We start from the raw sequence: 22,991 nt of genomic DNA, 5'->3' as shown, positions 1-22,991 counted from the left end.
AAGTGAATTGATTAAGACTGACAATTTGGACTGTCTTTTTGTCACTGAGACATGGGCCTGTGAAGACTATTCCAGATTTCCTTACTGCCTCCACTCCAGGTTTCTCTTATGTAAGACATGATAGAACAGGAAAAAGAGGGGGAGGGCTCGCCATTATTTTTAAAGAGGAACTGAGCTGCACATTAGAGGAACAGAAGGGCCATATCCAGACCTGTGTAAGCTCTTATTTTAAAATTAAAACCCAGAACAGCCAGGACTTTGAAGGCTTGCTGTTGTATAGACCTCCTGGCCCCAAAAATAGCTTTCTGGCAGCATGGCCATCTATGGTGGAACCATTGCTGCTAGTCAAGAATGCCCTGGTTCTTGGTGATTTCAATCTTCACTTAGAGGATTTTGAGGACCCCTAGCATGGTAGATTTTATGAACTTCATGCAGAGCCTGGATTGGCTCTCTGGAGATAGCATACCTTCTCATCGAGCAGGCCATAGGCTAGATGCTATTTTTTCTAGGCCTGGCATGATCTCTAGGAGGGAATCTCGGGAAGTAGACTGTTCTGACCATTTCTTACAATCTTTTACGCTAGCTTGGCCTCTCCCTCCAGTTAGACCCTTAGTCAACATGTCCTTAAAAAGACCATGGTTTAAGATTAATAAAAACAATTTCCCTCAGGCCTTGAAAACAGGCTGGGACATGGCTGAGACATTAGGTGGCTCTAAACTAGAGAGTTTTGAATACGGCCTGGAAAGGGCCATTGATGAGCTTGCTCCCCGGACTATATCTAATTTTAATGACCATCTGACTTATTCTGCCCCCTGGTTCTCTGAGGAACTGAAAATCTTACAAAGAAATTATCGTAAGCAAGAGAGAAAATGGCTTTTGAATAAATCCTCTCTTGAAAAAGGTCCTCCGATGGAATCCCTGAAGAATTATAAAATAGCCATAAAGCTAGCTAAAATGACTTATTTTTCCAAAAAGATTAGGGGGGCCTTGAATGCCCCGAGGGAACTTTTTAAGACAGTGCGCACTTTAACCACTCCGCCTGTAGCAGCTACCCCCTTGGAGAACTCAGAGCAATTCTGTCAGTCAGTGGCTAACTTCTTCCATCACAAAATCATTAATCTGCTAAATAATTTTAGTCCCTCACTCCCTGTTGGGACAGAGGATGTGAACATAGGTTCCGTATGTACGGTTAAACCTCTGAACACTTTAGATATTTTTCAGCCGCTCTCCGTAAATGTAATTAGAGATTCTCTTCTGACCCTTAAATCAGGGGCACCTACAGATCTTTGTCCTCCTCGGGTACTTAAGTTAGCCCCCCAGATGATGGCCGAGGCATTGGAACCGGTGTATGCAGAGATTCTCCAGGAAGGAATCTTTCCGGCTATCTGGAAGCAGGCCACCGTCTTCCCACTCATTAACAAAGCAGGGAAAGATGTGACAGATCTGTCTAATCTCCGCCCTATTTCGTTACTACCAGGGATTTCTAAAATATTTGAAAAACATCTTAATCAGGAGCCGTCTGCTTTTCTACAGGAGAATGGGGAATTAGACCCCTCGCAGCATGGTTTTCGGGGAGATCATAGCACGGAAACGGCTCTGATTTCCACCTCAGATATGATCCGGAGAAGAGGTGACGGGGGTGAGGGTTCGTTTTTCGTTTTACTAGATCTTTCAGCAGCTTTTGACACCATTTCTCACTCTATTCTATGTAACAGGCTTGCCCAAGTTGGAGTAAGAGGGAAGGCCTTGCAGATCCTTAGTTCTTTTTTGTCGGACCGAACCACAACGGTAGCATGCGGGGATTATAAGGCCTCTCCTTTCCAACTACCCTGCGGCGTCCCGCAGGGTTCCTCCCTTAGTCCGACACTTTTTAATCTTTATATGTCACCATTATCTAATCTGGTGCGCTCATTTGGGGCTCAGTTCGTCTCGTATGCAGATGATACTCAGCTGATTGTGCCTATTTCACATAATATGAAGGACTCAAAGGAAAATTTGAACTGCTGTATGACAGCTATTAATAAATGGATGACCTGCAACTGGTTGAAACTTAATGGGGACAAAACAGTGATCATGTACTTGGGGGGTAAAGAGTCCCCTTGGGATAATAACTGGTGGCCACCCGTGTGCGGAGGCTGCCCTTCACCGGTATCAGCCGCCAAAAATTTGGGTATTATGTTTGACGATTTACTGTCTTTTAAACCACAGATCAATCAGCTGGTTAAGGTTTGTTTTTGGACACTAAAAACTCTCAAGAAAATTCTTCACCTTCTGGAGGAAGACCTTAGACGCCCGGTGGTTTTGGCGTTGGTCACCTCTAGACTAGATTACTGTAATTCTTTACTGCTTAATGCTAATAAGTCCTCTCTCGATAAATTACAGTCTATCCAGAATGCGGGGGCCCGCCTAACTTTAAATATGCCCCATTTTGCCTCTGCTTCTAGGTGTGTGGCATCCCTCCATTGGCTCCCAATCAGGAAGAGAATTATGTTTAAGACATTTTGCCTTACGCATAAAGCACTTCAGTCATTAGGATGTGACTATTTAAAAACTACTTTTTTGTTTTATCAATCTCCGAGACTTCGGAGATCAGCTTCTAGACTTATGATCAAGGTCCCACGCTGCAAAAAAGCGAGATGAGGAGATCGCACTTTTTCGGTGCAAGCATCCAGACTCTGGAATGGTTTGCCGCTTCCGTTGCGACAAATACGGAATCATCTGGCTTTCAGGAAGTGCCTGAAAACCTGGCTCTTCGCAAACTAATTAGCAGTTTCTTTCTGTATTCACCTTTTCTGCATTTAAGGTTTGCATAGCGCTTCGATGCTCCCGCCGGAATGCGCTCTATAAATAATTCAATACAATTCAATACAATCTGTGCCTGGCGTGGAAAGAAAAGAACTGACATCAGTGCGAGGGGGTGGTGCCTATATACGACTGCAACATTATCACGGTGATCACAACAGACTTAGAGTCAACTGACGCCACCTGATGACGTGCAAAGGTATTACTCGAAGAAAAATCTCTGGATCCAGTCTGATGCCTGGGGGAAATTCAAGGTAGGGAACCTGCAACTAGAAGTCTATCAGATTATTATTATTTTTTTTAAATAGAAAGTCTACGAACTTGCGATTGCCAAACTAAATGAACAGTGGCTGGAATGGGCTCACCCCTCATCCCATTATGTAGGCTTTGGTATTGTGCATGTGGCAAGTAATATTTTTTTTATTTTTTGTCTTTTAATGTCTTTGAAGAAATTCTCTGGAGAAGTTCTGTGGCTGGCAGCATAAAGAGCTAATTGCTCTTTTTTATCTTTCCACTTCTTATACACTACGAATGAGTGAGAGAATGAGGATGCGTGTAAGAGAGAAGAGCTCAGATATTGGAAGCATACCTAGTCCATAATATTTCAAGAAGAACGTTTTAGACAGTTAACAGTGGAGGACGGTGCCCAGGCCATAACTCAAATAAAGGACAGGTCTGAGGCAGGACTTCATATTGAAACAGCATGTGAGGAAGAGGACCATGAAAGATACTCAGGAAGTGATTTTTCAGTAGGCCATGGTGAAGAGAATCATAGACTGACACGCCAGTCTGGAAACAACCTCCTATAGTGCAACCGGGTGTAGCTCCCACTCATTGTCCTCCAACAAAAGAAGTCTGCTCCTATGGTGAGGAACCCCAACAGATGCAGCACCACCAGGAAAATCCCCATTATCTCACCCATTGCCACATTACACTCATCTTCCAACCAAGAGTCAACAATGCTACACTACCCTGTCAACTGATATTATGAAGAGTGCTGGTGTTGACCAACCAGTTATGAATAGCTTTCCCTTGTGAAGGGAGAAATGCCTTGATTGTAAGGCAAACTAATTACACCTATAACATAATTATGTGCAGATGGATGCAGAGTTGCAGACCAAAGACCCAGGGACATCATGTGGCCCAGATGGGCTCTCCAGACCAGCAATGAGGCATTTGTGAGCCTCGAGTCAGTACTGGTCTCTAATATTAGTCCTCAAGGACCACAAATCAGGGCAGAGGAATCTTATACTTTTCTTCCAGAAATGGTGCCAACTAAAGCCCTCAAATTTCAGTCTCGAGGACCAAAAATAGGACAGGTGGAATCTTACACTTTTTTCCAGAAATAGTGCCTACTAAGGCCCCTATTTCTGGAAGACGGTGACTTAAATGGGGGAAAGGGTGAGTCGGAGGTTTTAAGGAAGTAGATCCAGTAGAACACCGAATTAGATCAGTTGCTAGTGACCCCTGCCATGAACGGAGAAGTACATTTGCTGAGGTGTCTGTACTAGATGTGTAGACTGTCTCTGTTGGGATTGCTTAGTTCTGGAATAGCCCTGGATTTTGTTTTGGACTGTATTGCTGATGCAGCCTGCCTCTCCAGTGAGGACAGGTCCAGTGAACAAACCATAGCCCTGCTATTCTTGACGCATTCCTGGGAGGAGCCTGACTTTTCACTCAAAGGCTGTTCTCCACTGAAGGGCATGCCCATCAGGGTGACCTGAACATTTTTCAAAATGCCCTTAGAAACAACTGGACAAAGTGGTCAAATTTACACTGGGGGCCCATAGACCAAGTTACTGTATCTGCAGAAACCATACTGAAAGTGCTGCTTGAAGTACTCAATCCTTCAATGATCGAATCTGAAATTGCTTCAGTGTGGCCCAGTAGGCTCGCAACAACTAGTCTGACCAATTCTCTCAAAGGATTGACACAGTGGTCTACTAGGCATGTTGTATGGAAAGTGAGACTGCCAGATGCAAACATCTTCAAGACTGCTTCAAGACATTTTGACTACCTGTGTGAAAGAGCAATGGGAAAAGCAATCAAATTTAGCTTGGAGAGCAAAGCAGGCGCAAGCAGGCTACCTGGCAACGCATGAACGGCCAAGAATGAGGTCACCAGGAGCAGGTTTAATTTGCCTTTGTACTGCTGGGCCCAAAAACATGTTTGACAGGCAGCCAGAACTGGCTCCAGCACAGCCAAATTAAGTGGAAGTAACAACTTGGCAACAAAAGAAGGCAGTTGTAAGATCTATGTAAAAAAAAAAAAAATCAACGGATTAACTAGTTTAAATGCTGCTGTGGCTTTACTATAAGTTGGCTGATTAATTAAATTGGTTGATGATGTTCGACACTAGCGTGCCCATCCAATCTTATATAGGCTGACGGAGAGGGAATGGGAGCCTGCTTAGAAGCAATGATGGGTGTATTGATGGGGTAGAAAGATAATGTGAAGATTTACAGACGTTAAGGCGATCTGTGCAGAACTTGGGGGTCTCCAGTCTTAGATACAAGTAGTACATTATTTGTTCAGTCAAAGCCATTCTCGTAACATCACTCATATTTTGATTTCAATTGAATGTTAAACATTTCTGTTACTCTGTGTCAAAGATAAATTAAATTTAAAAAAATCTCAACTGACAGTATGCCTTATTTGAAAGTTAGTTTAGATGGTGACTTGATCAAGGTACCTATAGAAAATGCACACAAATAAGAACAAAAATGGTAAGAAAAGATCCACTTTAATAATATCTTCTAGTCTTGATGGGTCAATCAAATGGCAAGATCAAACAGTCTTTCACTAAATCACGAAATTAAAGAATTCATTTGTGAAAGCGCACTAGTTACAACAAGACTCATGGACAATACAGTGATCTAGTCGAATTAAGGTCTTAACTGAACAATTATTAGGTAATATGAAAGGGTACAATATGAACATGAAAGCCTGGCAATACCTATGGCAATTATTTGAAACCATATGAACATTTTTCCACTTTGTGGGCTGGATTTCTGAAACCACTTTTGCACCAGAGAAAGAAATAAAATAAACAAAAACTGGTACAAATTAATTGATAAAAGTTTAATGTTAATACACTTATAAAAAAGGAAAAAAATATTCTTACACATACACCACAAAATTGGGCACTCTTCCTACTTACTACCCATTACAGGAAGGTCATTTATGAAAGTGATGATTGCTTTAAAAACACATTTATTGGGGGTATGAATGTTGATTCAAAATACTCTTGTTCCGTTCTTAAAACTAGGTGTTCAGCCTAATTTTTTAAAGCTAATTACAAAAATGCATCCCCAGACTGGTCCGGTTGTCTTTCCATCTCATTTTAGCAGAACTGCAGAGAGAGAAAAAACATTTTATTGATGAATGCAAACACTTAACAATGGAATATTGCTTTGAGGGGATATATAATGATAGTAGTAGTTACAGTATTAGGGGAGTTGTACTTACACGTAGACAAGTTTAACAAATGCCACACTCAAAACTCATGAACTTATATCCGAATAGGTACTAAGCATGTTAATTCGCTTATTAGGCTCAGGACCTTCTTGGCAGTATTTGACAAAAACACTTTAAAACATGAACATACTTGGAGGTAGAACAATGTTAGGAAAAAGATAGAGTATACACCAAGATCTTTCACATGATGTATAAATAAATAATTGTGCGTTCTGTGACAACTGAAGGCGTTTCTACAGAACCGTAGAGGACGAAGGGCATAGACTCAACTTTTAAATAATCTGCACAAGATCCTCTTCAAAATAGTTGTTTGTACACCCCTGCCGCGGGGATGATAGATCTGGTCTATGATGGAGCATATGAGAGAGGTATGGAACAAAATACATACCAGAAATCTTTATCCGTCAACCCCAGCCTACTATCCTTGCTCCCTCATATCCCCCTTTCTCTATTACCCTCTTCACTTCCTCCAAATTAGTTTTAGGCTTCACAGATTATACACACTGTGTTTAATTACACCATTCAGTTATTTCCAGCTTCGTTTTGAACTGACGTTCTGACTAAAGAAGCCTGACATCATTCATAATGTACTGCATGACAAGCAACGCAGAACAGTCCCCTAAGCATTCCAGAGTATAGAGGTCAATCACTGTGAATATGAAAAGATGCAATCAGAGGGCGAGGAAGAGCAGGATCGGTGTCTGATCCTGGGCACACCCTGTATGTTGCTCAAACGCCTGCGTCTCCCCACACTTGTTCTCCATTTTCATGAATAGTAGGACATGTACTACAAAGCTACAATTTTCTTCCCTCTAGGTGTCAACAACGTTGGCAATGACTTATTGAACACCTCACAAAGAGTATGATTCGGAAAATGGCAGTGCCATGGACTAGGGGTAAGTTTGCAACACCCTGTGGTAAGTTATGGAACTAAATGCCAAATATTAAACTCAATGTAATTAAAAGATGCCGCCACGTGCTGGTTGTGAAGCTCGCAATCAGCCACACGAGCATTAAATGCAGATAAAAACAGTGAAAGGGTGATTACAAAGAAACATCCTAACGAAACACCTAAATGGAAAGTGAAGGGAGGATACATGCTATACAAACTGTAGGTGGTATAATGTTATCCACTATCACAATTTAAATTAACTTTCTTTGTTTTGTATAGATGTGGACTTGTGCGCATAACGAATACCCGTTTTGAACCAAAAAAAAAAACATTTTAATTTTCCAGCAGTATAGACCTATCGGTATTGTTACCCAAGTTATCTGTCTGCTCTCGCAACACATAGTAGTACTCTGCCTTAACAAGAAAAGCATTAGACACTGATGATTAATAAATGTGCTGTTTTACTATGTTTCTTTAATATTTGTTACGAAGAGATGCATTAATAAAAGATGGATTAATCAGGACAACCACATGGATTTCAATGGGTATCTAGGACCACTAAATTTAATGAGGATAATCCCTACATGTGTTAGCCATAAAAGTCATAATTTGATTATTTCATTATTATTTAACAGTAAGACGACTGAAAACTAATTCGAGAATAATGCCTAAACAGACAAATATGGTGACCAGATGATGTCTGAGCTGAATGCATATGTAGCCATCCTGATTTTCACAAAAAAGGATTAGGGCCCTTATTACAAACAGCCAATTTCGCGCTGGGAATACCGGGGACCCTGAATCTGAGTAAGGCATGTATCCCTACATTTAAATACGGACAAGTACAAGTTATAGACCTTTACCTGTGAAATAACCACAAGGACCAATAATGGGGGAAAAATAAAAATTATTTGTACCCTGTAAGCATCTGCTCATGGCTTGTTGTGCTGTAGAAGCACATGCTGCACATACTTGTGCCATCTAGTTTTGGGCTTGTGCAACTTGTTTTTATTCTAAAGATTCCTCTCATGAGGTATAGTGACTCGACCTATTAATGATAATGCTCACGGGTATCAGCTTTATTATTTAGATTGTTTTTCCTCAGGGATGGAGTGGAAGGAATGGAGCAAAGTGATACATAATATGCCCATGCGAGAATAAAGGTAAAGATAGAGAAGACATCTGCAACAACCGGTACAAATCCAGGGTGGGCACATGAGAATCTACAACACTACAGGCCAGTAACAGATGCTTTCAGGGCAAGTAACATTTTCCAGTTGTGGCATGTTTAGCTGTAGATACACATGCTGTATATAGACTGTAAACAAGTTCTCCTCTAAGAAGTGGCTGGCCAGAGAATGCTATATAGAACTGGAATAAAGTACGGAGTACAGCCTGGCCAGCATTCGCTTGTGGGTGTGCTAGCACGTCCACACGGTAATGTTTAATAAAAGTGTGTGGAGTAGACCACGTAGCTGCTTTGCAGATGTGAGCTAAGGGGATGTTACCCAAACAAAAAGACAGCAGCCCCTTTCTTACAGGTAGAGTGGGGTCTGGGAAGGATAGTTAAACGCCTGTTGGATTTGACGTAAGAGGACTGAATACATTTGACTAACAGGCATGCTGTACTGGCTTTGGAGAGAGCACAGCCCCTGTATGGCTTTGAATAGGAGACAAAAAGCTGTTGTGTTTCATGGAATTGTTTTGTCATCTCTATGTAGTACATGAGGGCCATTTTAACATTGATTGTATGGTCTGGAAAAGGGACGAGTGGAAGTTATATAGTCTGCTTAAGGTGGAAAGAGGAGAGCACTTAATTTAGGAATTTAGGGTTAGTTCGGAGGACTACCCCATCCTTGTGGGCTCATAAAAAAAAAGGCTCTTCCAGAGTAAAGCCTGCAGCTCACAGAGGAGTCTGAGGAAAGTCATGGCCACGAGGAAGGCTACCTTCCAGGAGAGAGTGTAAGGGACAACCGTGTAGTGGCTTGATTGGAGGGCCCATTTAGGTTCCACACCGGGGCTGATGGGAAAGCTCCCTGGAGTCCCTCCATAAAATCCTTAATGATGGGGACCCTGAACAGTGAGGTGTGTTCCCTGTTCTGAATGTAGGCAGCCACTGGAGCTAAGTGAAGCCTAATGGAAGTGTAAGCAAGGCCTGAGGTCTGCAGGTGAAGCAGGCAGAAGACAATGTACTGACCGGGTGCACCAAGTTGCTGAATGAGCCTGGGGAGACCATAGTGCACAAACCTCCATTTTGCAGCTTAGCAGGTTCAGCGTGCTTCCTTGAGGAAGGCTATGTACTCAGGAGGAAGGTTAAGGTAACCAAACTAAGATCTAAGGAGCCAAACTGAAAGACTGAGCTGCCTGAGTTTCAGGTGCCCAATAGTCCTCTGGTTCTGGATGCGGTAGTATAGCTGTTTGGGCAGCCTCTAGTGTGGTATCACGGATAGGACGAGGATGGTGAACCAGGGCTGCCTAGCCCAAGTGGGAGTCACCAGGATGAGGATGAGGGACATCTGATGGAGCCTCCGCACCATAAATAGAAAAAGGGGGAGAGGAGGAAAATCACAGTCAAATGTCCCTGACCAGATCACTTATAATGCATTTACCAGGGAATGCGGGTCTGGGTACCTGGAGGCAAAGCTTTAGCATTTTGCGTTTTCAGCAGTGGCAAAGAGATCTACGTTGGGAACTCCCCCAAAGGCAGAATTACAGGAACAGTATTTTTGGGTGGACTTCCCACTCATGGACTTGATGCAGCATGCGGCTCAACAGGTCTGCAAAGTTGTTGTCCATTTCCGGAAGGTACTCTGCTAGCAGATGCACTTTGGGGTGGCGTGGCCACCACCAAATGTACCGAGCCAGCGTTGGCAAATGTGGTGAGTGTGTTCTGCCTTGTTTCTGAAGATATTAAATGGCCGGCATGATAGCACAAATGAGGACTACTTTGTTGCAAATGTGGCAGCAGAAGGCCTTGAGTGCTAGCTGGGCGGTCAACAGCTAGAGGCAGTTGATGTGGTGTCCCTATTAGTTGGGTGCCCACAGACCAACCCTGGACAGTGAACTTGTGCAAGTCTGCTCCCACCTGTGGAACTGGACCAATAAAGGGCCGTCCCTGCAAAAGCTTGCTGGTTTCCCACTTCTGCAGAAAGCACAGCACCAGGTAAACACTAGATCCTCCCAGTGACCATAAAGTTACGACCACTGTGCTGCAAGGCACTCCTGCAATGGACACTTAAATAACCTGGCGTGAGGAACTACGGCAATGCAAGAGGCCATCGTGCAGGGGGGGTGCAAGACTGGTCTGTTACCTGACAACGTGCCAGAAAGAGGAAAACACCTGGAATGTGTTAACTATTATTAGACTGTAGAAGGCTTTCCCTACTGCAAAGGTGAGGAATGCCCCCAGAAAGGGCTGGACCTGTAGGGTCTGAAGGTGGCATTTTAAGGCACTGATGGTGAACCCTAGATCATGAAGCAGTTTTATGGTTGCCTGGGTGTGAGCCAAGCACTGGTGCTGCATTGAGCTGATTAGCCAGCAGTTGAGGTAAGGGAAGATGTGGATGACGGAGCACCTCAGGTGTGCGGCCATGACTGCAAGACTATTGGTTAACATTATGGGGGATGGTGGTGACCTCTAAGGACAGCACTTTACACTGATAATGCTGACCACTTACCATGAACCGGAGAAACTGTCTGTGAACGGGGTGAATCAGTATGTCAAAGAAGGCATCCTTCAAGTCGAAGGCAGTCGTGAAGTTGCCATGCTGCAGCAGTGGGATGACTCCTGGAGTGGGACCATGGGAAATTGTTCTGCCCTTGATGCACTTGCTGAGGGGCTGGAGGTCAAGAATATGCCTGGGCAACTCATCCTTCTTAGGAAGGAGGAAGTACACCCCATGTGCTGATCTAACCGCTCGGCCTATGTAGCTCTCTTTAGAAGGAGTGTGTCTACCTCATCTTGAAGGCGGTGCTGGTGGTGTGAAGTGGGCGCAGGGGCTTAGGGCAAGCACGTCATTGTTAGGCTGGGGCAGCTCCTTTGGTAGCACCAACTTTGCCCCTTCTCCTGGAGTTATTATCCATGTAACTACTCGTACACAGCAGTGGGGAGAGGTCTGCTGCCTTTGAAAAGATGTCAAGGCATCAGGACAGGGGGTGTTGGCCCCTCCGTGGTACTAAGATCTCCAAAAGAAGCCATGGGCAGAAAGTGTCTGCAAATCTCTCATGGCCTTTGCACTATCGGTCTCCCTTTATATTTTCTGCAGCTTTTGGTTAACCTGCCATCCGAAGAGTATTCCCCATCAAAGGGCAGGATGAGAAGCTGCTGCTGCACCTCTGGCTAAATAAATATTTTTATTATAACAGTTTTATGAACCCTGGTACCAAACGCAAAGCTGATCTGGGGATAGCTCTGAAGTGTTAAGTTTCCCTAATGACAGAAACAGTGTTTTTCAGAACCTTTAATTGGATGTTCAGGAGGTTAGCTCCTGTGTTAACAACATCATGAAATGTGTTGATGTCACCCACTGGCGAGGTATGTAGTGGAGAAGTTGGAGTACAGGTTGAATATGAACATATAGACATAAGAGGACTGCGAATCAGGAGGTGGTGGAGACCTAATTGATATTCTAGTCTATGGTTCTTCCTGTATTTGGAGAATTGGGACAAGGTCTAAATCAGTAATAGTATGGAGGTTAAGACATGGATGTTGTCCTTTGTACCATGGCAGGCTTTGGTGGAATGTTCAAAGGAGGTAGAAGGGTTTATAGAGGGGCAGAGGCTGCAGTCATCATTCTGGGACATTTTGCTGGTAACTGGCAAAAAAAAAAAAATAAGCAATCACCCGAACGGACACTTCAAAGAAGTTAATGACATGGCGACTGCTGATGAAGGACTGGATGTCAATGGTCTTTATGTCGAAGGTCTCGAAGTCCATGTTTCAGCCAAATGCGTCTGGAATTGGCCTGATGTTTGTGACGTTTTTTCTCCCAGTCTCTTCCTTCTCTGCAGTCTTTTTTGAGAGAATGCAAAGGTACAGTAGAACGAGCCCCCTCTCTGCCTTGCTGTTGTCTCGGTTTCTACTGTTGGGCTTTAAGGTATTCGACCTGCCCAATCGCCTCTGTCCTTTAGCGCTCTTTTGGACATCTGCAGGAAAGTACCTTCTTTTTGCCATGGTTACCCCCATTTTCTGCCTGTCAGTGTGCTTGATTATGCTCTCTCTCTCCTCTAAATTTGGTTGTTGCATACTGGTAACCCAGTATTTCACCCACATTTGGCATACTGGTGCCCCCTTATAAGTCCATAGTATATGGTACTTAGGTATCCAGAGCACTGAGGTTCCAAGGGATCCCTATGGGCTGCAGCATATCTTTTGCCACTCATAGGGAGCCTATGCAAAGGCTTCTGCAGGGCTGCCATTGCAGCCTGCGTGAAAAGGTGCATGCACCCTTTCACTGCCATTTACACTGCACCAGTTCACTTATAAGTCACCCCTATAACAGGCCCTTCAGCCCTGAGGGCAGGGTGCTGCGTACCTGTGTAAGGGCACCCCTGCACTAGCAGAGGTGCCCCCACGACCTACAGGGCCATTTTCCCGGACTTCGTGAGTGTGGGGACGACATTTTACGCGTGTACTGGACATAGGTCACTACCTATTTCCAGCTACATAATGGTAACTCTGAATTTAGGCATGTTTGGTATCAAACATGTTGGAATCATACCCCAAGGCTTTTGCAAGCACTGGTTGTATGATTCCATGCACTCTGGGGGCTCCTTAGAGGACCCCCACTATTGCCATTCCAGCCTTTTGAGGTTTTCCAGGCAGCCCCAGCTACTCAGACAGGTTTCTGCCCTCCTGCTGCTTGAGAAGCTCAAACCCAGGAAGGCAGAACAAAGGTATTACACCCTCTCTCCTTGGAACTAGGTGTTGCAGGCTTGGGAGGGATAGCCTCCAAGCCACTGGAAATGCTTTGAAGGGCACATTTGGTGCCCTCCTAGCATAATCCACTCTACACCGGTTCAGGGACTCCCAGTCCATGCTCTGGCGCAAAACTGGACAAAGGAAAGGGGAGTGACCACTCCCCTGTCCATCATCACCACAGGGGTGGTGCTCAGAACTCCTCCAGAGGGTACCTGGGTTTTGCCATCTTGGATTCCAAGCTGGCGGGGAACTCTGGAAGCATCAGTGGCCAGTGCCAGCAGGTGACGTTGGAGCCCTCCCCTGGTAGGTGCTTACCTGTTTAGCTGACCAATCCCCCTTTCAGGGCTATCTGGGGTCTCTCCTATGGGTGGTTTTTCAGATGCAGATTGTAAGACTCCAGAAGGAATCATCTGCATCCTCTACATTGGCTTCTCATCGAAGAAACTGCATCTGGACCCTCCAGGAACTCTACAAACTGCAACAAAGAAGCAAAAATTACTTCTGCAACATTTTATCTTCAGCTCCTGCCAGCAACTGCAACTGTTTCCCGGTTGTGCATCCTCAGAGGACAGCCTGTCTTCAGCCTGCACTAAAAGAGTAAAAGTAGGACCTTAAAGATAAATTGTAATTTGCATTACCAAAGGCCTTTTCATTGTACAAAAAGAAAATGGCATAGTCTTCAAGTGCTCCCTAAATCTGGTTCATAGCATGGACCAGTGTCCTCATGTTCTGTCACAGTTCTGTGTGCAACGAAATCAGACAGGCCCAAGTGGATCAAGCCAGGAGCAACTCCTTGCAACCTAGCAACCAGCACTTTGCTGAGGATTTTGATATCTACACTGAATACAGACAGTGGTCAATATCACTTTTAATGTGAATATGTATCTTGCTTGCACAGAACAAATCTATTATTTCCCTGAAAGACAGTCCTGAGTGTCAAGCTACTTGGCAAGTCTCCAAAAAACCATCCAGAAGAATATAATCAGTGCACATATTGTATACAATTGGGAGGCCATAAACTGCATCTTTACTCTCATTTAGTCTCTCAGTACTGCCATTAACTACCCGTTGGCAAGTTAGGACGGTATCCCTTCGTTCCTCAGATATTTTAAATAGTTCTGCAGCTCTGACACCTTTGTGCACCAGAGTAACATCCAACTGATGTGGCTGTGAATACAAACTCCTCAGATATCTATAAAATGTCTGTCAGATGGATTCCCGGCATACTCAAGTTGCACATTTTCGCTTGCAATATGTAGCAAGGTTATATGAAGGCATATTCCTGCCTCATCTCCACCCCATGTAGTTTTCATAAATAGAATGAGTAGGTAAATCTATGACCAGCAGAAGCCTTCAGACTGGGGCCGGGTGAGGGGGGTGGGGTGGAGTGGCTTAATTGATTCTGAAGGGGCACCAGGCACTGGCAAAGAAGCATCATGCTGATAACCGTGTTTGAATCTTTCTTCCAATAAAAAACTCTGCAATGGGCCATCACGAATATTCTGTTCATTCATACCCTGACTGGGAGTAAGCATCAAATGAGGAGGGCCGCAAACTCAGTGTGTAAAGAATCCCAGTGTGGATACACTTGTGCCTTTTAATTTTACTCTAGTTTCGATAATATTTTGTTCTAAATTGTCCTGGAACTCACAGATAGCCAGCCAGCCAGCCGCCCCCCGCCCCCAATCACCGCCTACAACAGCATTCCACACATTGGTCTTAGTACCACTCCTCTCCCATTCATTGCTCCTGCTTTGTTATTCAATGAAAAGCTGCTGTTTCTCAAGAAGGGGCAATCTTCGATTTATAGTGTTTCCTGAAAGCAGAGAGACACTCCACTACTGTTCTTGAAACAATGTATACTACAAGAGTTAAAGTTAAAGTTGAAGGGGATATCTGCTTTCTTCTCAACCAGATAAAACATTCTTAAAAGTCAAGCAGAAATTTTAACAGAATGACCCTGAAATACACCTTACTTTACCGCGTGAGGCTTAGGATTATCCAGGCAATAATATGTGTAAGGATTTGGCTGTATTATTTGATATGAACATGGGCATTACTGTGGGATCACACGTGCAAAAACTGTCTTGGGTCTCGTCAGGTCTCGTTTGAACAACCTTAAGCTCAACCCTGGCTAGCTATGGCTTTCAAGCAACAAGACTAGCACAAAGAAACTTGGTGTAAAGCATTTAACAGCACCAAACAACAGAATAAAGTCACAACACGGAAGAGCCAGGACACCAATTTATAAAAAATAGTGTATTTTGAAGAATTTTTAGAGACCTTGATAAGCAAAATCCAGCAGAGGGTTCTGAAGAAACAGATTTTAGAAGATACTATCACTTTTAAATGTAACTGCAAACAAGCATTGGTCAATAAAAAGTTTGTAAACTTTTTAGAAGTTTGAAAGATTAAGTTTGACTACTCAGCCCGGCTTGGGTGACAGAATTGGACATGACAGAGATCTAGTGGGCCAGAAAGGATACTATGGATAGTTACCTGGCCACCAGAGCATTTTTAAGTATATTTCAAAACTTTACAGGATGACCACCATAAACTTCAATGGAGTGATCCTGATGCTGAGGATACAGAATGAAAAGATGCTCAAGGATGCTCTGGTTAGAGGATGATCGACGGGGTGCCTTTGCAGTTATTCTTCAGTCCACAGGTGATGTGGGACGACTTTGGCACAGAGGTCAGGGTCCCACAAAGTTATCTTCGATACAGTTTCTGGCCAGCCAATGCCGGACTACTGGTCTCCTTGCACCGTGGGGCTAGTGTTCTACTTGGGTGATGAATCCTGCCTTCAATGGCACCCCTGGGTCCAGCAAACTCTTGTGCAACTTTTGGCTGTCAAGGATCAATCACTTTGGACGTCCAGCGGTTGGCTGGATATTAATTTCTACGGTGGCTACCAACTTGCCGGTTTGAGCCTCTTCAGCTCTTTTGGCCCTGGAGCTGGTTTCAGGATATCAACCAACTGATCCTTAGAGTCATTGCTTTGATCTGGGGTTGGCAAACAGGTTTTCCCCGAACCAGGAGCCAGAGGCACCGTCCAAACTTCACTAGCCCAATGTGGAGTCCTTGTGAGGGAAAAGCCACTCTTTGTGCGATTTCAAGGGCAGCAGGAAGTCCTTCAGTCCTCTCTCCAAATCCAATGCTTTCCGAGGGCCAGGGGGCCAGGGGTGCCACATTAATCCCAGTTAAGTGCTCTGAATGAACCACACAGTCACTAGCTAGTGGGCTACTATGGCCCTTCCCTTCTGGTGACGTGTTTCCTGCAATTTGTGGCATCTGGCATTCCCAGAGTGCACTATTCTAGCCAATCTCAAGATGTCGGGACCCCTCTTTGGTCGTTAGGAGCTTGGTAACCCACCCCAGAGGTGTGGCTCTCTGAGGGCTACATGCCCATGGGAAAACCGGTTTGGGCACTGGAATTCCCTCTGGATCCCCATCTCAAACTTGTCAACATGAACAAAAGGCAGCCTGCTCAGGAGTGTTATCACCTTTCGCCTCAAAGGCAGCTTCCCCTTTGAAGCTCACCTTTAGGGCTAACACCCCTAGAGGGCTTTCCTGGGAAAGGGGGCAACACCTCACTCTGGGGCAGCTGTCTTTGTTCTTAAGCCTGGGCGTCGTTCACATGTCTCCCCAGGTGGGCAGAAAGCCATCTGTGGGCCAGGCCCTTTGTGAGGCCACTGGCCTAGCTGGTGCACAGAGTGACAACTTTCTCACAGTTGCAGAACTTTGTCACATTCATTTGGACCTAGGCACCACATAAGGTTCAATGCCACAATTAACTTGATAGCTTACAGTACTCAGTTAGATAGTCCCATTCAGGAGTTAGCCAGACTGGGTTGCCAGTTGGTAACCCTGTGTTACCTAGTGGGGAAGTTTTCCCAAGCAAACCGACAATTTAAGTGTTCCTGTTAAGACATATGAAATATATATGTAGTACCTAAATATATAACACCCTGCCATAGGGCTCTACAGGCCTTTCTTAGGGGAGACTTGCATATAGGGTTAAGGCTTTGCCATTAGTTTAAATGGCAAAGTCAAACTAGCAGTGTAAACAATGCCCTTCCAGTCTGCAGTGGCAGGCTGGGAGCCATTTTGTCCTTTGTCACACAACACTCTACCTTACATGCCTTGTGTGCCATATACTAGGGACTTATAAGTTAGTACTTGACAATTGGGTATTGTCAATTCAACATTTACTTTTTGAAGGGTTAGAACAGTGGCACTGAGATCTGGTTAGCAGGCCTCAGTGCAGAATCTAAAAACCAGCAGCATCAGTCCAAAAATGTGGGAGTGAACACGCAAAAAAAAAAAAAAGAAGGAGGCATTTCCTTACAATATGGGACTAGTTCAAAATGAGAGAAGACTATGGCCCCAACCGAGCTGCCCAGACACCCACAAAGCAATGGAGACGGCTACTACAAAGAAGAACATTGTTGATTAACAACCCATGAGGATCACAAACAACTGTTTAGCAGGTGATCCATATTGTAGTACAAGAAGATGGCAAATTTGCTGAGGAGGCGAAACAGTTGCATAAACCACCTAAGAGCACTTTACTTGCAGGAGTGCAGTAAAATAATGAAGAACTGGTAGTTGATACTATATAATATCTTACGAGAAGAGGGGGAGCTGAATTATTGAGTTCTTTTATTTGAACTGGGATTTGGTAAAAGTACAGAAAATTTAGTAGCCATGATTACGATCGTGGAAGGCTGTTTGGTATGGTTTTTCAGTCTAAATAGCCCTGCTTTGTAGTGAGGGGGAACATAACAAGGTCATGAATGGACCCCTGAACGATTTTCATAGTCCTACTGTTTGAAATGAATGCTTGGAGTGACTAGGGAACTGGGGATAAGTAAGAGTGCGCCTGAACTTGGTTCTGGAGCACAGTGTTAATTCTTAATTACAGTTAATGAGTACCTAGGCTCTGACGGGATGTGTGAGATTGGTGGCAGAAGTGTTAAGTAAGGGTTAACTACAGCACCTGGGTGGGCACAAAGGTTAAAGGCTGCAATACGTTCAGAGTTAGATGCCCATCAGAGGAGAGGGAGGGTGAAGAAATTAAGTTCCAAGTTTTTACAATACGCAGCAGCACAACAGTTAGGGGTGATCATATCTGCGGTGTCTGGTATAAGGGGGTCATGGAAGGCTGCCAACACCACTTCGAGAATTAAAAAAGGAAAAGGTGTCACAACATCACTATGATGCAGAAAAATATATAGATTGTAACTTGGAATGTGAGGGGGCTGAAACCCATGCCTATTCGCTAAGAATAAATGCACATTTGAAGAGGTAAGGTGTAACAATAATGATGTGGCAGAAGACCCACTTCATGATGAAGAACGAATAAGCCAGAATGGCAAGGTCAGATCTACGCTGCATCATATGCTAATTTTGTAGGAGAGGTCTTGATCAGGGGTTGGGGAGGCACTCGTGTCCTATTTCAGATGCATGAAGGAAAGCAGACTTTAAGGGGAGGTATGTAATAGTATATGCATGGTCTACTGGGCAGAGTGAAAGTGTGTCTGTTGAATGTGAATGCAACAAATGGAGAAGAACAGTTTCTCAGAGAGGTACTGCAGACTTCATTGCCATATCTAGAGGTGACACTGATATGGGCAGGTAATCTAAACTGCATCACAGACAGCCACCTAGCCAGGAATCCACCCAAGAAAAGCTCCAAACCAGGCATTAAAAATACCCTTAGGGAGATCATAGAAGAGGTAGAGCTTATGGACCTTCGGAGACTACAACAACCAGGAAACAAAGTGTTCTGCTATTAGTCACCCACATATAATGCTTATAGCTAATTAGAGTATGTGCTATTTAAATGGAAAGACTGGGTCATGTATGATACTCCAGTGTACGGGAGCACACTTATCAGATCAATTCCCCTTACAGGTGTTAACTACTGATGACGGGCCAGAGCCAAAACACCAACGTGGTAACTCTGAATCAAAGCACTGATAGACCAGGTCCTTCAGAGGCACAGAGTTACCAAGCAGTTCTTTCAAAGAAACTGGAAATCGACAGAAGAAGGGGCCTGCTTTCAAGGTGGTGCACGGAGGATAATGTATGTCACAAATGTATAGCTGTAAGATGCAGTTAGAGCATGCATTAACAAAAAATTAAAGGAAGCTAACGGCTGGGGAAAGAAGTAGTGACTGTCCAAAGGAGCCTTCCACATCTAAATGAAGTCAAAAGGCAGACACAAGACACTTGGCAGGTGTTCGGTAAGTACTCAAGTGCAACTTAAAGACCGAAACATCACAGGGTGAGTGAGATGATGGGATAGCTTCAGGCTTAATTGCTGCAGAGGTTCATTGTGCTGAGAAAGCCAGATGGAACGTTTACTGATGGCCGCAGGAGCCAGTTGAGGACGTCAGACACAGACGCAGGCAGTTCGAAGGTTCATGAGGCAGCTGCATAATCGGGGTAAAGACAGCAGGTCCTCAGCGTCATAGACCGTAACTCACAAATGAGTGCCCGGTCCTCTTGGTTGCCATCAGGTTGAGTTAGACTGTTCCAGACAGAAAAACCTCCTGGTGATTTCACAAACTTATCACCAAAATGCTCAGAACGTTAAGGTGAGTCATATTTTGTTGCATGGGCATTAGTATGGGCCGCTATTGGGAGTCCCCTCCAGTATAGAATGAGGAATTACAAACTCCACCCCATTACACAGGACAAAGACTCTGGCATTCTGCCCAGGCCAGCTAAAACACACCCATATTAAGAGCCTATGGGGATTATTTAGTGTGTAGACAAGTATGCTTTTTGCCATCACATCAAAATACTAAAAAAATTTAATGTGAAAGCATGAATTTGGCAAGACAGTCCTCTTGCCATTACTATGTGTACTTGAGTGTGTATGACTCACACCTACCACATCCTCGAAGAGTCTTGGACTGCTCAACCCACACTACCGCAGAGTCAAGTACTCAAAGGGGTAGTACTTGGCCCAGTTACTCAAGACCCATAGCAGGTCAGCCTAGGGACATCAATAGTAAAAGGCTGCAAACACCCATGGTTGGGTCCAGTAACTCACTTGCCCCAAGGATCTCTAAAAGGGGTTCTCGCGTATGCACATGAATACAGCATAACAGAGGCCACATTACCCTTTAGAGACCTATCAAAGTTGGATGCAAAAAACACCAATTTCAAGACACTGCAATAGCGCTAGAAAGTGTAGATACTGAAGGAAAAAATGCAGCCTGCTACGCAAGCACTGAAAGCTGTGAAAATGTGTCAGAACCATTTAATATTTCCCTACTCAAGATGCACTCTATTGGCAGTTAACTCATTCAGTTCATTTTTAAGAAAATGCATCATGACTAACTCCCAATGTCCACCTAATCAGCCGAGGAGGCAGGTGGGTCGTTTAGGGCTTGAATGAAGACTCCTGCAATGCAGAACTAGGATTACGAGTAACCTTTTCTTCCAACTCGTTAGATCTTCCTGATAGTTAAACACTTGAAAAGGGTAGCAAACTAACTCAAGTTATAGCACGCAGCTGCTAGGCAGCAGGAAAGACTGTGAATAAGATGACATATATGCTGGCCATAGGTGTAAGCATACAGATCACTTGAAAAAGTTTCTAAATGTTTCCTGACCCAACCTAGCGTCAGTATGTTCGTCTAATTGTAGGCAATAAGCTCTAACAAATGTGTGTACAGATTTCCAATTTGCTACCTAACAAAATATCAGAGATGGGAACATACCTTAGCTATGCTTTGTTACTGCTTTAGCACTGGTGGAATTTGCTTTAAGCTCGCCTGCTAAGTGATCACTCGTAAACATGCTATCAATCTAGCAATAGAAGGTTTATAGGTTGATAAAAACCGGTCCAAGACGGCCACAATTCACAAGGAGCTGGTAGGCTCTAAGTGTTCATGTCAAGGTAGAATTGAAGTACACTTGTCTTGTCTAATGAGTGAAGGAACTGCTTGATCGGTGCTGAGGAAATTGGGACGGTGGTGAGTAGTGTAATGCCTTGATATGCGAATCAGAAACGACTTTGGAAGGAAAGAACAATGTGTCATCATCACTACCCTTTGAGTGGAATGCTGTGTGTGGCTTGATGGAAGAGAGCCTGCACTTCCCCAAGTCTTCAAACAGATAGGATGGCTACTAAAAAAGACTGCTTTCCAGGAAAGGTGTTGCAATGGAGAGTTGTGAATAGACTCAGAAAGATGGTTCCTTAAATCTGATAGAAATAGATTAGGTCTCATTGAAAGAGACAGTCTCCTTATGGGTGGGAATACTTGAGTCTTTCTCAAAGTTCTTAAATACTGAACCCTTTAAAAAGGAAATATAATTTGGAGATGCAGCTGCCAGTGCAAATGTAGACTATTCTCAATGGTCATTTGAAAAGGATTGTCAAGGATGTTTTTAAAATGTCACTTATTTTATTAGTACTATATGGTTCTTCTTCCAATTTTTTAAGTAAATTAATGGAATTGGCAATATAGTCTGTCTCAAGGATGTAAACGTTTACAAAGTTGTCGCTTTTTCTTAAAGGCCTTTCCCAAGTAAGGCGAAGATACTACACAAAATGTGACTTTGAAAGAAGTACTCAGGGGGCCCGGCGTCTGGGTGGACTACTTAGTGCTTATTATTATCAATGGATATATCCTGCTAGAGAAATGGTTATTTCAACCTGTTCTGACACCGATGTACTTCATACATCTGTGACCAGTGTCACAACTGCAGCCAATTGTTGAGGAGGGCTTGATGTCACTTATTTCCGAGGTCTTCAGTATCTTCCTCCTGTTTTGACTATCGCGGATTGAACACAGGCTTGGGCAGTGGGGCTACTAGCCTTTATGATGAAGGATCAACCAATTTTTCATTCTCTACTAACTTTTTCTATGCTGAAATGTCTACCTAGATACTGGAGCCACACAGAGTATGCCCTTTTGCTTTAGGACAGAAATTTGCCACTGGTGGCAACTGTGCCTTTTGTGCCACAATACAAGCGTTGGCAGCTGCTCTGTTCTGTTCCCTTCTCTTGGTTTTACTTCCCTTCAACTGAATCACTCTTTATGATACCTTCTAATGAAACTTAACTGAGCCATCTAGTCTGATTGTCCAGCCACAGTGATCCTCAACTTTTGCAGAGCATTTATTTTCTGAGACTGTTCCAAATCGACAAACATCCCCCTCTTCACAACCATATACAAATAAAGTGCATCACTTTAAAAAGATGTTTTTCTACCCAGCTTATGACTGAATCTATGATGAAATAATATACAGATCTGAAAGCTTTTACTTTTTAAGTTTGTGTAATGTGGGTTGACAATTTCTACAAACCTGGCACACTTCTTTAATAACAGCTCTTTATATAGCCTGGCTATCTTCCAGCTTATGGTACACCAGAATTTTAAAAAAACATATAAAAGATTTTAAAATGAGACCTTAACACAAATTGCCAAGGTCAAGCCTGGAGTTGTCTTTGCTTTATTCGCACACGAAGAAAAAGAAAACACCACAACAACCACCACCACCTCCATGAGGCTGCCGACATAGGACAATGGTAGACATTCAAAGGTGATCTTATTAGAGAGAAATCTATTGCTAATCCCCACAAGGAAAATCAGATCAGACCATATAGATGTTTAAAATACCCTAGATTGCAAAGATCCAATGCAGGGTGTAAAACTAGCACTAGAATTGTAAGAGGTTTTTAAAAGAAGCTATCTGGCAAAAGAGGTCAATTCAATAATACTGGCTGATTTAACTGCTAGGTGTAAATATAAGGCTCAATGGGTGATTAGGCTAGTGGACAGTTCTTCAGCCATCCAAGCACAGAAAGGGGTTATGGTGCCAAAGTGAGTACCCTGGAGTAAGGTCAAAAGAGTACTTCTCTTAAAATCCTAGCCA

At 43.7% G+C, this 22,991-nt stretch overlaps 1 protein-coding gene across 3 annotated transcripts in view; it reads right to left on the bottom strand.

Moving 5' to 3' along the window:
• Positions 1-5,526: 5,526 nt before the first annotated feature.
• The window catches only part of LOC138282505 (acyl-protein thioesterase 1), a 558,768-nt gene continuing 541,303 nt past the window's right edge, over positions 5,527-22,991 (bottom strand). For 2 of the 3 annotated variants that reach the window (XM_069220170.1, XM_069220171.1), the window contains one exon: positions 5,527-6,154. In XM_069220170.1, the coding sequence (XP_069076271.1) occupies positions 6,146-6,154 (9 nt within the window). In that variant the 3' untranslated portion in view covers positions 5,527-6,145. The remainder of the gene's footprint in view (positions 6,155-22,991) is intronic. The other variant, XM_069220173.1, reaches the window with a different exon arrangement.

The sequence above is a fragment of the Pleurodeles waltl genome, chromosome 2_2 (genome assembly GCF_031143425.1).
Source record: "Pleurodeles waltl isolate 20211129_DDA chromosome 2_2, aPleWal1.hap1.20221129, whole genome shotgun sequence".
NCBI classification, from domain to species: domain Eukaryota; kingdom Metazoa; phylum Chordata; class Amphibia; order Caudata; family Salamandridae; genus Pleurodeles; species Pleurodeles waltl.
The sequence above is the reverse complement of the archived record's forward strand: the minus strand, read 5'-3'. Positions and strand labels throughout refer to the sequence as shown.